Genomic DNA, 16,195 nt, shown 5'->3' on the forward strand with positions numbered 1-16,195 from the left:
AACCAACTGATACAGTTTTTTTCAGATTTTGGCTCGCAGCGAAATCAGATTTTGGAAAACACGTCCTAGGCTGTTTCCGCTTTTGGTTCAGATTTTGATAATGGATTTTTGAAATCGGATTCTGCTGGATTTGTTTTTTGATTCAGATTCTGCTGCGTGACAGCGGAATCCATTGATAAAAACTGAACCAAACAGGCTAAAGGGGCGAAGGCAGCCTCGGATTCCGCTCCGGCGGACCGGCCCTCGTCACTCCGTGCGATAGTTGCCGTTTGTCCTAATCAAACCGATCCATTTCCTCTCCAACAAGTTGACTTATTTCACCGCTGCTCCGAGCGTATAATCCTTAATTAGCAACCACCGACGGCCGCAATTACCTCCCACCCCCGCCCCACCCCTCGTAAACCCCGATTCCTCGATCGAATCTAGAGCACAGGTGAAGAGGAGGTAGCCGGCGGCGGGCGAGCGGCCAAGTCTCTCAGGTGTCTTCGACGATGGGGTTCATCTCGGGGGTGGTGATGGGGTTGGTGGTCGGCGTCGTGATCATGGCCGGGTGGAGCCGCGTGATGCAGCGGCGCAGCAGGAAGCGCGTCGCCAAGGTTCGGCCGGTCTCACGCGCGCCAGCGCCATCTTCAATCCTCTTGCCACTCCAGTTGGATTGCTCGCGGTTACTGCTAGGCGTACTGCGAAGCTCGTTTTGCGGTTGCGACTTTTCATTTATTTGTGAAGCGAACATTTACAGGCTGCGGATATCAAGGTCCTTGGGTCTCTTGGCAGGGAGGACCTCAAGAAGCTCTGCGGCGACAATTTCCCCGAGTGGATATCCTTCCCACAGTATGAGCAGGTTAGCACTAGTTCAACTGATTTGTCTTTAGTGCGATTTTAGTCGTGTGTTTGTTAACTACTCCCTCCGTAAAGAAATATAAGAGCATTTAGATCACTATTTTGGTGATCTAAACACTCTTATATTTCTTTACAGAGGGACTACATACAAGAGAAACTAGAATTCACGGACTTGACCACTGGATTCACGAGTGGTAGACTGTAGTACTTGGAATGTCTGTCTTGGAAAGGTTTTTTCTTCACTTAAGTTATATGTACATGTAGGCATCTCGAGATGCAAGTGTAGGTGGACCTAGGCAGGTCTGGTACGATTTTCTTGTTTGATGACCTCGATGAATTACTATTGAAGCCTGTTAGATATTATGTACTCCCTCCATTCCATAACGTGCGCATACAGATGTTTTGAAAGTCAAACCTCACAAATATGGAATGCCAAACATATATCATTAGATTCATCATAACATGTAGTTCCATATTTTATGTATTTTGTACTGTAGATACAAATAGTTTTCTCTATAAACTTGGTCAAAGTTTGACTTTTCAAATCAGAGGGAGTATCACATTGATGCAGAGGCCGGAGTTTCAATCTCCTTTTCGAAAAAGGTGTCAGATGTCTGAATCACTGAAGGTTTGGGCGCCCTGTCAAATTCAACTTCTTCCGCATCTTTGGATCTCCTTCTCTTCCGAGTCCTCTTCAATCCCTTGCCCATCTTCTCCCCCCGAGGCATCATCCTCCTACCACCTCACCACTCCCCCTTTCTCTTCTATGCATTTGCATAGAACTCTCCCACCACCTGGGACTGAGTGCACACCCAAGCTTTTTTACTCGCCCACTAGATGCCGACTAATCGCCGAGCCGGTGCAGCAAAAGGTTGTGACCAGGCGATTAATGGTGACTAATCACTGACAAGATCAGGCTAATCACTGAGCTGGAGGCATCGTGACTCGACGTGACTCCGCGGCACAAAAACCTTGACCGCACCGCACCACCTCCTTGCACTACCATACCACGTCTCGTACAATGCCTACACATGCCGGTGCTGCCCTGCCCACTCTAATATCCACTCCTTTCTTAGGCCATCATCACTTGCCGCCCATGGCTGATGGTGCGCTGTGCCTCCATGCCTACAACCGACCTTGCTACTGCCTGCATGCCTACAACCGACCTTGCTACTGCCTCCATGAGGGCACTAATAAATCCGTCTAGTGAACATGATCAAATCTCTTGATGGAGCTCAAGAAGAGGAGAAAAAGAAGGAACGTAAGGATCTTACATCAAACGTATCTGGATCGACAGCTAGATCGTCTCACTGACTCACTCAATGATGCCCAAATAGAAAGACTTTTAATAAAGTAATATACCATGATAGGCTAACATGCAGTAATTACATGAAGGGGTAATATTTTAAAGCTCAAGAATTGTTGGTTTGTATTTGCCTAAAGACGAGGACATTTCTGTGAGGTGGAGCTTCTATCATCTTCTGCTTAGTAAATTTTGTACGCGCAGCTAGTTTATGAGAAACTGTTCATGCTTACTTCATTTCTCAACATGATCAATGGATATTCTGCCTACATTTTTTGTCCCCACAGGTGAAATGGCTGAACAAGCATCTCAGCAAACTTTGGCCTTTTGTTTCACAAGTAAGATTTTCTTTTGGCTCTTAAGAAAATTTAGAGTAACGTAAATGATAAAATACTTTGCCAATTGGAAAATCCTGCTTGCTAGTAACGGACATGTGGTGTCCCTTTATAGCAATTTCGGTCCCTTAGTGTATGTTGTTTCAGCAAGCTGTTGAACTACAGACTGGTTGTTCTTTAATTTTCTGTGCATTCCAGTCCTGGCATTTCATGGGGTATGTTTGATATTCTTTTTGGTTATGTTGATTATGTTGTTAACTTCCTATTACTAGCACAAAACAGCTTGAAATTTTCTCTCACTTTTGTTGCTGCACCGCGAAGATTTACTGAGTGTAACAAAATGATTTTGGCATTTGGAGTATCCCTTCTTTATTCAATCTTTGCATCCTAGACTTGATGATCACGGTCATGAACATAGCACCTTCTATGCTATTAAGAGCCTATTAAATGTTGTTTGGAGATTCAACTTTGGTGCTGGTCACACCAATTATCATATTTGTATGTATGGATACTATGTCAAAATAATATACTTCAAATATTTATAGTTTCCACAAAGTGAAATGGTGTCCTAAGCCGTTTCCTTCTGGCCACTGGTAAATAGCATGAATGTGTTGATCAAGACGAATGGTTGTATTCTTTGTTTTAATACAACCCCGTATTCCTGTGCACCTAAGGTTTTTTTTTTCTGTTTTTTATTCTACAGTAATGTCTATATGCCATGTGTGTACTACTAAGTACTAACTATATTTCTCTTTTGGTTTAGGCTGCAACTGCAGTTGTTAAGGAATCTGTTGAACCCCTGCTAGATGATTATCGACCTCCAGGAATAAAATCTCTGAAGTTCAACAAATTCTCTCTTGGAAATGTCTCGCCAAAGATCGAAGGTCTCATTTTTTGTTTTTCGGATTCTCTAGTATCTAGAATGCACTGATACAGATATGTGTATCAATATCGGGCTGATACGGATACGTAAATTCACCATTTTGGAAAAGCACCAATACGGGGATATGTTTTACTATTTTCTTAATTCTCCAAAAAAGTGTATAGAAGCTAGGAACAACAACTGATTTCTCTATAACTGTAACATGGCTCCACAATTGTGCCCTTAGGTTGGTAGGTTGAGTAGAAGGATCCATCTGGAGGGGAGGATTAGAGGAGATGAGATCATGAGGGGAGAAAGGAGAAAAGGAAGTGAGCTTATCTACGACTGTCAGCTGAACGGCTCAGTGTACATACCTTGGGAGGTTGTGCTGACCTCAATCGTTGAGCTAGGGGCTAACGCCCACCGGGGAGATGCGCGAGTCGGTGTTGCATCGGCTGCTGCTGCTGGGGTGCGGTCACCACCGTTGCCACATAAGTTGTCGTTGTCAGTCTTTTTCTTAAGGTAGTCTTTTTCTTAAGGTGGTTTCTGTGCTGGAGTTCTGGTCGTTGTTGTAGTCGCTAATGGCGCCATACTCATAGTTGGCGTAGAGAGCTGTTTGTGGTGCCGACTAGCCGGTGTGGAGGAGCTGTGTCTCTCATAGCAGGAGGAGCGACCTGGTTTGCATGAAGGTAGGGAAGGGAACCTAAACGGTGACAAGGGTCGAGACGTCAGCAAAGCGTGAGTTGAGGCCACATAGGTAGTCCTGCATGAGCGTCTGGTCGGTCATGGGTTGCCTGACGTCTAGAAGTGTTTCATAGAACGACTTAAGGAGATGACACTAGGCGGTGATGGTGAGATTGCCTTGGGTGAGAACACACAACTCCGCCCCGACTTAGAAGGCGTGGGTGAGCGTCTATGCCTCATGGGCGGTTGGTTCTCCACCATGATGATGTCGAAGACATCCTTGATGATGGGGCCATACAACCTTGGAGAAGTTCGGCAGCCAGGGTGTCATCATAGACATGACTGGTGAGCTCGTACTTGCCGAAAAGGACGTTGATGAGCATGCTCCACTTCGAGAAGTGGAGGCCTCGAGGTAGAGGATGTCGGGGACATTGACGGCGAGTGAGGCCGACGATGTAGCCGGGACCATGGCGGAGGAGAGTGCCGCGGTCGTTGCGTAGAGCCGGGCGGGCGAGGACAGCACACCCATGGTAAATGAGGTGTTCATGGTTTTTGTTTTTGAAAAGGAGGATAACCCCCAGCCTCTGCATCGAGCAACGCACACATCCATCTTTATTGTATTATTCAACATAGTTTGACAAAATAAATACATGGATCAACCCAAAACCACCTTCCTGGGGATCAAAGTCGCTACACCTACTAGTTTGATGATGTGCCCTTACCACACACCATCTAATCCGGTGGCCCCACCAAGCCGCCCCACGGCGAGCAGAGATCACCAACCGTTCTAGCAGAGTCGCTACACCTACTAGTTTGATGATGTGCCCTTACCATGCACCATCTAATCCGGTGGCCCCACCAAGCCGCCCCACGGCGAGCAGAGATCACCAACCGTTCTAGCAGACCCTCAGCGTGCACCGTATGCGCACGCTCCATCTTCTGCCATCCCAATTTCTAGAGAGATCAATGCATTAACCTTGCCAGGCCCAACCGCCGTCGACGCCACCACGACACCAAACAATGCCACGACCCTGCGCGCGTCCATCAACACACGCCCATCATCGAGACCCCGCTGCGCCAGGCCGCCGAGACCGCGTCACTGACGCGGTAGATGCCACACCGCACCACCTCCTGATCCAGATCGCCACCAATGCCAACCCAATGGTGTCCACGAGCAACCTATCTCCCAAGGCGGCGCCTTCAAGAAGGGAACGACTCCGAAGGCGCCGTCCTTGCCCGCCGCAGTTAGGGCTTTCATCTGAGAGACAAATGATGGGATGGAGGTAGTAGCAGAACTGACGAACGTCTCCATGGAGGAAAAACAGCGCCCTTGGGTGTGGCTGCCGTCGCGGCTGACCAGTGCTGGTGAGGGATTTCTCATCCCCACATCCAGCAACATTCGCATCGAGGACCGGCAAGTGTTGCGACCCAGATCCATACGAATCACACCGGAGAGCAGGGGAAGGAATGGAGGTGTCCTGATCTAGATCAGACACCACCCGCCGAGCCAAGCAGTGCCCCAATTGATCCAGGAGCCTACCCCCGAGCGCACAACATGCTCCCCATCGCCACCTTCCTTGGCTGCACCCCGGGCTTGCCTCTGGCACCAGTCTCTGGCGGCAGCGAGGAACCAAAGGGAATGGGGGAGGCTAGGCTGCGGTGGCGTGAGATCCACTAGCGAGTCGGGGTGCTGCGGCGGCATGAAATCCACCCAAACGAAACGGTTTCTACATGCATACTGAGTCGTCTGAGGTGTTTATGGTGGTCATGGGAGATTGGATCGGGAGAGGCATAGCTGGAGGTAGGATCAGTCTGTGGCCGATACCATGCAAAGGAGAAGGGATTTGGGGCGTCCAGTTCTCGTATGTTTGTATAGCTTGTACAAGGTGCCTTGCAAGGCAAGAATAGTCAATCAGAACAACCGAATATTAACAGAATGGGCTAGAGAGGTAAGGTGAGAGATTGCCTAACATCTATGCATGGTATATAACTTAACAGTCGTCGTAATAAGGTTTGCACCTCAAGAAGGCAGCCTGCAATTCAGGCAATTCTGCGCAACTTGTACTCTTGTAGGCTTCCTCTTTGCCTCAAATGATTAAACTCATAAAATATACCAACCGCATTTCTTACCTCAAACCTCTCTACAATCTCTTGAGTTCACTCTTGGCAAGATAGATGCTTGTCCCCTATTCAGTAACAAACATCCCCCCCCCCCCCCCCCCCCCTTCATACTTGCTGCGCTAGGCCCTGAATCAAGAATGCTGTTCCACCCGTTTTAACTTATGGTCAGCAAAGAAAAATGTTACCTCGGTAAAAGCAATTTTAACATGGTCCCTCTTACCTCCTCTTTTCACATGGGAGGTAAGAAGGTAAGAGTTACTCAGACCCACTACTTAATGGAAGCAACGGCTCAGATCTATTATATACTCTTGCCTCTCATGTGAAATGAGGATGTAAGAGGGACCATGTTAAGAAACCTTGGTATGAGATACTGGTGCATTTGGGATGCAATTTTTAGTTGTTCTTCAGTTGAGATTATTACTCTGATTCCGGCCAGTTGTGATGTTAATGACCTTATTTTTCTTTCATGTTTATATTTATATGAGTTCACGTTCCACGTTTACTCATACCACACTAAGCTAAATTTTAATCTCGTTGCTTCTGTACTAAATAAGTACTCCCTCCATTCCAAAATATAGTGCGCCCGCGCTTCCCGAGGTTCAACTTTGACCATAAATTTAACCAACGAGACCAACTGCGGCAGGAGAAAAAATTATATAATTGAAAACTTCTTTCGAATACGAATTCACTGATATAATTTTTGCTCCCGCCGCAATCGGTCTTGGTAGTTAAATTTACGGTCAAAGTTGAAACACGTGGATAGAGGAAGCACTACATTGTGGAATGGAGGGAGTATGACTGAAAGATATCATGCGTTGTTATTTTTTGTGAAGGCATCCGTATCCAAAATCTTCAGCCAGGCCAAATCATAATGGATATAGATTTCCGTTGGGGTGGTGATCCAAGCATAATCCTTGCTGTTGATGCTCGAGTTGCATCACTGCCTATTCAGGTTTTGACTGTTTCTCTGTCTTTACTGTGGTTAACCTTGTAGGAGTGAGTTCTTATTAATTATACTTTTTTGTGAACCATCTCTCAGCTCAAGGATCTCCAGGTCTTTACCGTTGTTCGTGTCGTATTTCAACTATCAGAAGAGATTCCCTGCATCTCTGCTGTTGTCGTTGCTCTCCTCGCAGAGGCATGTATCTACTACTAAGCAGTTTTTGTATGAGAAAAATATACAAAAACTGGCAATTTCTTCAGTATATTTTTATTCGTAGCTTCACACAAGAGAACATCTGATTTTGAATTGAAGATAGGAAGAAAAAGAGTATAATGTTAACTGAGATGAGTTTTCAACTTACACACTGGACAACAAAAGCAGAGTGTCTACTCTTTTATTAACTGTGGACTGCTTCGTAATTAAGATGACATAAAATTGGAATTTCTTGGAGAAGATTTATTTGCTTCATTTCCTTGCACTTATTGGTAGTAGTTTGTTTCCCCTGCAGCAATAGTCCCAGTGCTTACCTCAGAATGGATCCAAAACATAGTTTAACCTGGGAAGGCTTTAACATTTGACCCACCCTGGTAAAAAAAAACATTTAACCCACAAAGAGAACCTATTTCTTGCAGTATATCATGGTAGCAGTTTAGACACTGCCAGTTTTTTTATATGGCAACTTTGGTACCACCAGTCTGATGTGTTGATCCTGGTGGCATTTCCATGAGACAATTTGGTAACGAAGATTCATGCTATGAAGCTCCTGCTATAGTTGAAAGGTTTTTAGATGTAATATTTGTGTCGACAACATTTCACAAGAAAAGTTATAAATGGCATTCCTGATGCATGGAACCTTTTGCATTATCAAAGATGCGCATTTCCTGTATAATCGTTTATTGGGTTTCTTTGTGCTTCAGCCAGAGCCTAAAATACAGTACACATTGAAGGCTGTTGGGGGTAGTCTGACTGCTATTCCAGGACTTTCTGATATGATTGATGTAAGATGATTTGAATTTTTTTTTGAACATCGAGATTCTACTAACAGATTATGTTAGAGCTGATTCTTCTTCGTTCAATTAGGATACTGTCAATTCAATTGTCAATGACATGCTCCAGTGGCCACACAGGCTTGTTGTTCCACTTGGCGTCAATGTTGACACAAGGTGAGTTTTCTTCATTTCACTGCTGCGAAGGTCAATGGATCCCTGCTCCCCAGCTACACTGTGTGTGTGCCACTGGAAAATCATGTGGATGAAATTGCGACTGCAAGGTTGTGTAAAACTAACTGCTTTGCAGTGGGAGGTGACATATTTATAGGCAGGTAGTTTTGCAGTGGTATGTCTCGTATGAACCTTAGTTCTGTTATGAACCATGGTTGGAGAAAGATAAGACAGAGGTGAGCCAGACAGAGACCCCTGTACCTCTGAATGAGGGAGGGATCTTAGGACAAAGATGAGACAATAGCCTGGGATGTGGAACTGTAGAAATATTTGATATATTAGCTTCCAGCTATTAGCCCCCCTCCCCCCCCCCCCCCTCCCCTCCAGGTGACCTGGGGCTGGGGGGCAAACCCTAGATGGCAGCCGCCGCCCCCTCCTCATCTCCTCTCCTTGCCGCCTCCAGAGGCAGCTTCCGGGTTAAGCCTCACAGTTGAAGGGGGGCGGAGGGTGTCAGGCTGCAAGACATTCAGTTCTGGGTGTTCTAATCTTCAGCAAGTGGACGGCTAGGATTGAAGAACGCGATAAGATCCGATGGCTCGCCCTGCTCGCATCTACCGAATCGTTATTTACCTTTACTGTATCGTTTCACCTTGTCGTCACTATTTACTTTCCTCCCTTGCCAGCTGAGCTTCTTAAGCCAGCCCTCTCCTTTGTAACCGTATGCCATTTCTGAGAATTCTTTCTACCAAACACTTTACAGCTAATATAGCATATAACATTTGATGCTTATACTCTCGTGCTCAAGTTACGAACCCTAGCTTTCCCCCAAGTCGACCTCGATCTAGTTATGGCGCGTGACAATTGGTATCATGAGCCTGGTGGCTCCTCGGTGGCGTAGTGTTCTGCGTGAGGCAAGTAATTTCCCACCTTCCACACCCTCTCTTGCGGTGGTGTTGGCGGCGCTGGCGGCGGTAGACCCATTCAGCAACAGCTCGTGGTGCAGGACTGGTTGCCGGAACACATCATTTCGGTGCTAAAATCCCTGGTCCTACAGCGGGTGGTGTTGCACAGTGACGGCGAGATTCATCGGTGCCCGAAGGGTCCAGAGCTTCAGATCGGGTTTCTGCAACCGGTTGTAAAATTCCTCTGACACTCCGGGATCAGGATGGGGCGCGCGAAGATGTGCGTGGATGAAGGTGACATACCTAATTTTCTTGCTATGAACGGCGATGTGTTGCAAAATCGAGAAGACACGACAGAACTTAAAGGTGACATGGAGGATCTGCGCAAGGATGTCCATGCTATCCATCTCAAGCAGGACGCCATTGCCAAAGTGGTGACAGGCGTGCAAGCCGCCATCTCTGTCCCGATTCAACAGTTGGCAACTATGGCCGATGTGCTCAAGAGTTTTGTTATCCAGTCGATCCAGTGTGTGTGGCCATATATTAGCATGCTACCATCCAGTAAGTTTGATTGGGCAACAGCCATGAAGTTCTTAAAATTTTATTTCGGAGCATCATTTCATCTAGCGTTCTCATTCAAATGCACCCCCTGTAATAGACACTAAGTACTGTTCTTCAACGGCGTAGCCAGGAATTGTGGACACCCCGGACTGACTGCTGAAGGCCCAGCCAGAAGGCAAGGTAATGGGCTGCGCCCAGGGCCAAACGTGGTATCATCTAAAATATAGGCAAGGAATTGTTTCTACGTCCCGAGCCATGACCTGGGCTGCCTGGTGCCCAGAAATGCCTTTGCTGTTCTTCATCTCTAGATATTCTTTGCACAATCCAACATGTATTTCATACGGCAAAACATTTTATGCACACACATTGCGACACAAGTACATAATTTCTTGGTTTGATTTCTTTGACTAGCTTATAAGGATTTCTGATTGTTCTCCTTTGCGCATATTTCTTTTGAAGCTTTCCTTGTATACGTCTAAGATCCTGTTGGCATTTACTGAGTTTTAACTCTTTGATTTTCCACTGTTGTACTTACTTTCTCTGCAGTGAGCTGGAGCTTAAACCTGAGGGAAAACTTTCTGTTACTGTAGTAAAAGCAACATCTCTGAAGAACAAGGAGTTGATTGGTAAATCTGATCCCTACGTGACCCTGTATGTGCGTCCCATGTTCAAGGTCAAAACAAAAGTCATAGATGACAACCTAAATCCTGAATGGAATGAAACATTTGAACTGATTGTTGAAGACAAGGAAACCCAATCTGTCATTTTTGAGGTAATTCTACGTTGTCCCTCCCCTCATCCTTTGAAGATGCGACTGCATTGTATTTCCCAGGAAAATAATGGGTCGTTCTCAACCAAATCTGTTTACAATATGTATTTCGCGAATGCAACGCGTGGCTGATGCTATTTGGCACAGGACGGCCCCTCTCAAGTGCAACAGGATTAAGATGTTCACTAGCTAAATGCCTGTGCTTTGCTACGGGCAACAAAATAATATTAATGCAATATTTTTACACCCAAATATTGAGTGTTTTAAAGACTTACATGAAGGGCAACTTGGTCAGTAATAACATTGACAATTATTAGTTTATTTCCTCCCATCACAGCTAACTTAGTTATGCTGCTTCGCCAGATATGGTACAAACTATATTATGATTTTACACACACCTCAACTCTCTTGGTACCAAGTTAATTATTTTACACAGAGAACTGATTGGATTTACACATTATAATGGCAAGTTGAGCGTTGTATAACAGCAATGAGCCTCATGTCTCATATGTCATCATATGCCACACCCGCTTATTCAAGAGTTGTTATTAATCCTCTAGGAGAAATTTATTTGACACGCCTACCTTTTTCATATGCTTTGAATTAGGCTTAGATCAACATTTAATATGATATACAGTTATACACATGCATGGCATCAATGACAAATAGATTTCTGAGTGAACAATATAGATGAGCTCCAGCGAACCTTGGAGGAACACGAGTGAGGACTGAGTAATCTCTCCGCTTCTGCCATTCTCATTGAGCACCACAAGCTTGTTGAACGAGTAGCAGCCTGTCCGGCGAGCTCAGGCTGTTGGTTGCGTGCGCTGCCTTACCATTTGACCTCCACGCGTGCCCCCCGTAGCAACATTAGCTGCCTCGGGTCACAAGCTTTGGGGGTGATGAGGTGGGAGGCGCAGGTGGATGAGCCTGTTGTCCATCCAAGACGAAAGGATTGAACCCTCACCGTCGCGGTGCATGCCACCGGGGAGCGTCCTGCTACGTCTGCAGTTCAGGTCTCTAAAACTGAACCTACATTGGACTCATTGGCTAGTGCAGCGCACGAGTTGGGCCATGGGCCATGTAATCCTGCGAGGGCCCAAGGGCATGTAGCTACTTAAGCGTGCGTGAAACCACAGTTAGGGTTTTATCAGTAAGAAAGTTGCGGCTACTCGCTCTTACCCTCTCGTGCTTCCTCACTTGGTCCCTCTCTCTTCTCACCTAGTCCCCTCCTCTCGATCCCCAATCCATCAGGCATTACATAGCCTTCCAATTCTTTTTCTTCTACCTCCTCTGATCGCCGCCGCCGCTGTCAAATTGTCTTGACCAGTCGGTAACATCCACCGTGTTAAGTGTGGTTCATCTCGGTGAATCGCTTGAAATCCTGCATGGGGTTCGATCTGGTTCGGAGCGAGACGACAACACCCCCATCCAAACCGTTCGCTCAGACCCACCACGTCCTCTCGACCATGGCGGAAACCACTGACCAGTTGAAGAAGCTGCTCGAAACCGTCATCCATCCCTCCACGCGAATCAAACCACCGCTGACCAACGCGTTGAGGCTCAGCTCGCTTACAACAAGTAGGATTCTCACGAGCTCAAAAATCTCGCCAAACAGATCAACCTCACCCAAGTGGATGTCACGAGCTCGATTCTGCAGCAGCAGCAACTGCGGGTGCCATGTCGCCCACCCGGCGCCACAACCATCACTGATCTGACGGTTACACCGCCAGCCACGGCTCACGTGCCGCCGCTCTATACCACCAATCAACACTGGACCCTACCGATACTTGCCTCCTCAAAAGGAAGAGATCGCGAAGCAAGTTCAAGACTTGCTCCAGTTTGGCGTGATCGTGCACAGTATGAGCCCGTACGCCGCTCTTGTTCTGCTGGTCAAGAAGAAAGACGGTAGTTGGAGGTTCTGCATCGACTTTCGCCGCCTCAACAAGATCACTGTCAAGAACAAATTTCCTCTTCTGGTCATCGAAGAACTCCACGACGAGCCCGCGGGTGCATCTTATGTTTCCTAGGTAGACCCCTCCGTGCGGGCTACCACCAAATTCGCATGCGTGTCGAGGACAAGGAGAAGACGACTTTCAAAACCCATCATGGCCATTTCCACTTTTGGGTGATGCCCTTCGGCCTCACCAACGCGTCGGCGATGTTCCAATGCTTCATGAACACCATCTTCGCCAAGTTTATCTGTAAGCTTGTCATCATATTTCTCGACAACATCCTCGTCTTCAGCACTGGCCTTTGCCAAGTTTATTTGTAAGTTTGTCATCATATTTGTCGACGACATTCTCGTCTTCAACACTGACCTGCAGGAGCATGAGCAATACTTGAGCATGGTGCTCTCCATTCTTTGTCAGCACGAACTGTACGTCAAGGCCTCAAGTGCTCTTTTGTGCAGCGGAGTATCGACTACTTGTGCATGTGATCTCCAAGGATGGAGTCGCCACCGACGCCAGCAAGACCAATGCAATGCATGCCTGGCCCGTACCAACTGTTAAGCTTAATGCACTAGTCAACGCAACCAACAACCCAAACTGATGGAAAGGGCTAGGCAATCCACATATACACTTCAACACCCCCTCTCACGTGTGACGCGGAAAGTCAACACGTGGATAGACATAGAGGTATGGCTCGGGAGGCCTATATGTGGACACAAAGGGGGAAACCGCAAATTTTGGATAAATTGCGGAAGCCATGATTTGAACTCAAGACCTTAGGCTCTGATACCATGTTAAGCTTCATACACTAGCCAACACAACCAAAAGCCTGAACTGATGGAAAGGGCTAGGCAATCCACATATACACTTCAACACCCCCTCTCACGTGTGACGTGGAAAGTCAACACGTGGATAGACACAGAGGTATGGCTCAGGAGGCCTATATGTGGACACAAAGGGGGGAACCACAAATTTTGGATAAATTGCGGAAGCCATGATTTGAACTCAAGACCTTAGGCTCTGATACCATGTTAAGCTTCATACACTAGCCAACACAACCAAAAGCCCAAACTGATGGAAAGGGCTAGGCAATCCACACATACACTTCAACACCAACCACCGCCACGGAGCTTCGGGATTACTCGGGCTCACCGAGTACTATCGGAAATTCGTCCCCAGCTATGGTGTCCTTACTCACCTCCTGACCAAGAAGGGCTTCAATTGGGACGAGCGAACCCAGGAGACGTTCGATCTCCTTAAGCAAGCCACGGCTCGGACGCCCATGCTCCCTCTGTCGGACTTCTCCCGGCCGTTTGCCATCTAGACGGACGCCTGTGACACGGGCATGGGCGTGGTGCTCGTGCAGGACGGTCACCCTGTGGCTTACATGAGCAAGGCATTGGGCATCAGAACCGGAAGCTATTGACCTACGTAAACGAATTTCTTGCCGTGAAAAAATGGCGAGCCTATCTCTAGCACAGGCCATTTGAAATCGCCACCAACACAAGAGCACGTGTGCCCTAGGCGACCAACAGTTGGACACAGAGCTCCGACGCAAGGCAATGTCAAAACCTGTCGGCCTTTAGTTCACATTTCGGTAAAAGAAGGGCACGGACAATGGGGCAGCCAATGCGCTGCGCACATGGGGCACCAGCTCGCGCTCGACGCGGTCTCCATCTGCCAATCACAGTGGCTACAGGAGGTAGACAACTCCTATGAGAAACAGACGCGACACACAAGAGCTCCTCGCCCAGCTGGCGATCCAAAGCCCTGACGACCAAGGCCGCATGTTCCTTCGCCAAGGTGACCGGCTCTGGATCGGCGCCAACACAGCTCTCCAACCAAGCTCATTTCGGCGCTCTATGAAAGTGTCGTGGGAGGCCAGTCCGGCATCGCGACGACCTACCAGCAGGTGCGCAAACTCTTCACCTGGCCTGGCCTCAAGCGCGTGGTCGAGGACTTTGATCGTCGGTGCCTCATCTGCTAGAAGGCCAAGCATGACCATCATCACCCAGCGGGCAAGCTTCAGTCGTTGCCAATTCTTATCGAGCCATGGCACGATCTGACCAAGGACTTCATCGATGGTCCGCCCAAGTCAGGGGGCTACGGCGCAATCATGGTCATCGTCGACCGGCTCACCAAGTTCGCCCACTTTGTGCCATTGCGCCACCCCTTCAACGCGGCGCAAGTGGCTCGGGCCTTCCGGGATTCGATCATCAAGCTCCATGGAGTACCACACTCCATCGTCTCTGATCGTGACAAGGTGTTCATGAGTGCCATGTGGCGCGAGCACCTCATCGCCGCCATCACAAAGCTCCTGTACTCAACGACATACAATCCTCAAATCGATGGCCAGAGCGAGCGCATTAACCAATGCCTTGAAATGTACCTACGATGCACCATCCAAGATTGACCTAAGCACTGGCGCAAATGGCTCTCCGCAACGGAGTCTTGCTACAAGTTGATTCACTACTATTCGCTCAAATGCTCACCGTTCAAAGTTCTCTATGGCAAGGAGCCGAATTTGCGCGGCCTACTCTCCTTCAGCGACCAGCTGCCCACCGGCACGGCGAGCGGTGACCTGGACTGGGCCACACACACTGAGATGCTGCGCACCTAGCTTGAGCGTGCCCAGGACCGTTTCAAGAAGCAGGCTGATCGACATCCCACTGAGCGCATTTTTGACGTTGGCGAGCAAGTCCTCCTCAAGCTCTAGTTGTAGTTCCAAGTCTCTGTCGCTAGCAAGCCCTGCTGCAAGCTCGCGTACAAGTACTTTGGCCCCTTCACTGCCATCGAGTGCGTCGGCGCCCTTGCCTACAAGCTGGAGCTCCTGCAAGACAACAGGATCCACCCCGTCTTCCATGGCTCGCAGCTCAAGCCGTTCACCCCCAACTACTCATTGGTCTTCTTTGTTCTGCCCAAGATTTGAAACCTGACAACCACACCGCTAGCTCTGATCGCCATCATCCTGGAACGTCGCATGGTGAATGTTGGATTGCGGGTTCCGGCTAACCCTTGAGGTTCGAACTCTGGGGTGCGCACGAAGAACACACTCTCTCTAGTTCGCTCGCTCAACGATCTCACGGCCTAGCTCGATGAACCCAAGGAACAAGAGACACAAGGGTTTATACTGGTTCGGGCCACCTTGCGGTGTAATACCCTACTCTAGTGTGGTGTTGGTGGATTGCCTCACGGGCTATGGATGAACTAGTACAATGGACGAACAGCCTCAGGAGGAGAGGTGTTCTTGAGCTTGGCGAGCCGATAGATGTGAGGATGGAATGGATCTGATCCAAGATGAGTCCCCCCTCCCTATGGTGGTGGCTAGTCCTATTTATAGAGGCCCTGGTCCTCTTCCCAAATGTTTTAGGCGGGAAGGGATCCCACATCGGTCAAGTTTGAAGGGGGACAACTAGTACAAGCTATCCTGACAAAAGGTGGTTTTCGCCTGCCAAAGGCTCTGGTGGTGACGCTGCAGTGGGCTCCGTGGTGACCTTCGTCCCACCGTCCTGCTGGTCTTGGTCTTGTTGCACCGATATTAAAACATTTGCCTGATGCCTGGGACTCCTCGCCTGTGCCTGCCTCTTTAGCACGAAAGAGGAAACTGATACACTGCGCCCGCTGGCGCCTGCCTGGCCTTGGTCGTCATGGCTCACGTCACGTGAACCTCGCGAGGTGCCCCTTGCATAGAGATTTCCGCTCCTCGGGAGCCAGCCTAGTGAGGCTGCCCAGGAAGGTCTTGGCGTCGTCCGCCTCGCGAGGC

At 48.2% G+C, this 16,195-nt stretch overlaps 1 protein-coding gene across 1 annotated transcript in view; it reads left to right on the forward strand.

Moving 5' to 3' along the window:
* Positions 1-226: 226 nt before the first annotated feature.
* LOC125537071 (calcium-dependent lipid-binding protein) overlaps positions 227-16,195 on the forward strand; it is a 37,738-nt gene continuing 21,769 nt past the window's right edge. Inside the window, 9 exon segments of the mRNA XM_087543859.1 lie at positions 227-596; positions 740-841; positions 2,431-2,481; positions 3,242-3,362; positions 6,979-7,097; positions 7,185-7,287; positions 8,010-8,086; positions 8,169-8,251; positions 10,258-10,483. Of these exon segments, the coding sequence (XP_087399985.1) occupies positions 492-596; positions 740-841; positions 2,431-2,481; positions 3,242-3,362; positions 6,979-7,097; positions 7,185-7,287; positions 8,010-8,086; positions 8,169-8,251; positions 10,258-10,483 (987 nt within the window). The 5' untranslated portion in view covers positions 227-491.

This window comes from Triticum urartu, chromosome 2A (assembly GCF_056163025.1).
Source record: "Triticum urartu cultivar PI428250 chromosome 2A, HENAU_Tu73, whole genome shotgun sequence".
In the NCBI taxonomy this organism is placed as follows: Eukaryota; Viridiplantae; Streptophyta; class Magnoliopsida; order Poales; family Poaceae; genus Triticum; species Triticum urartu.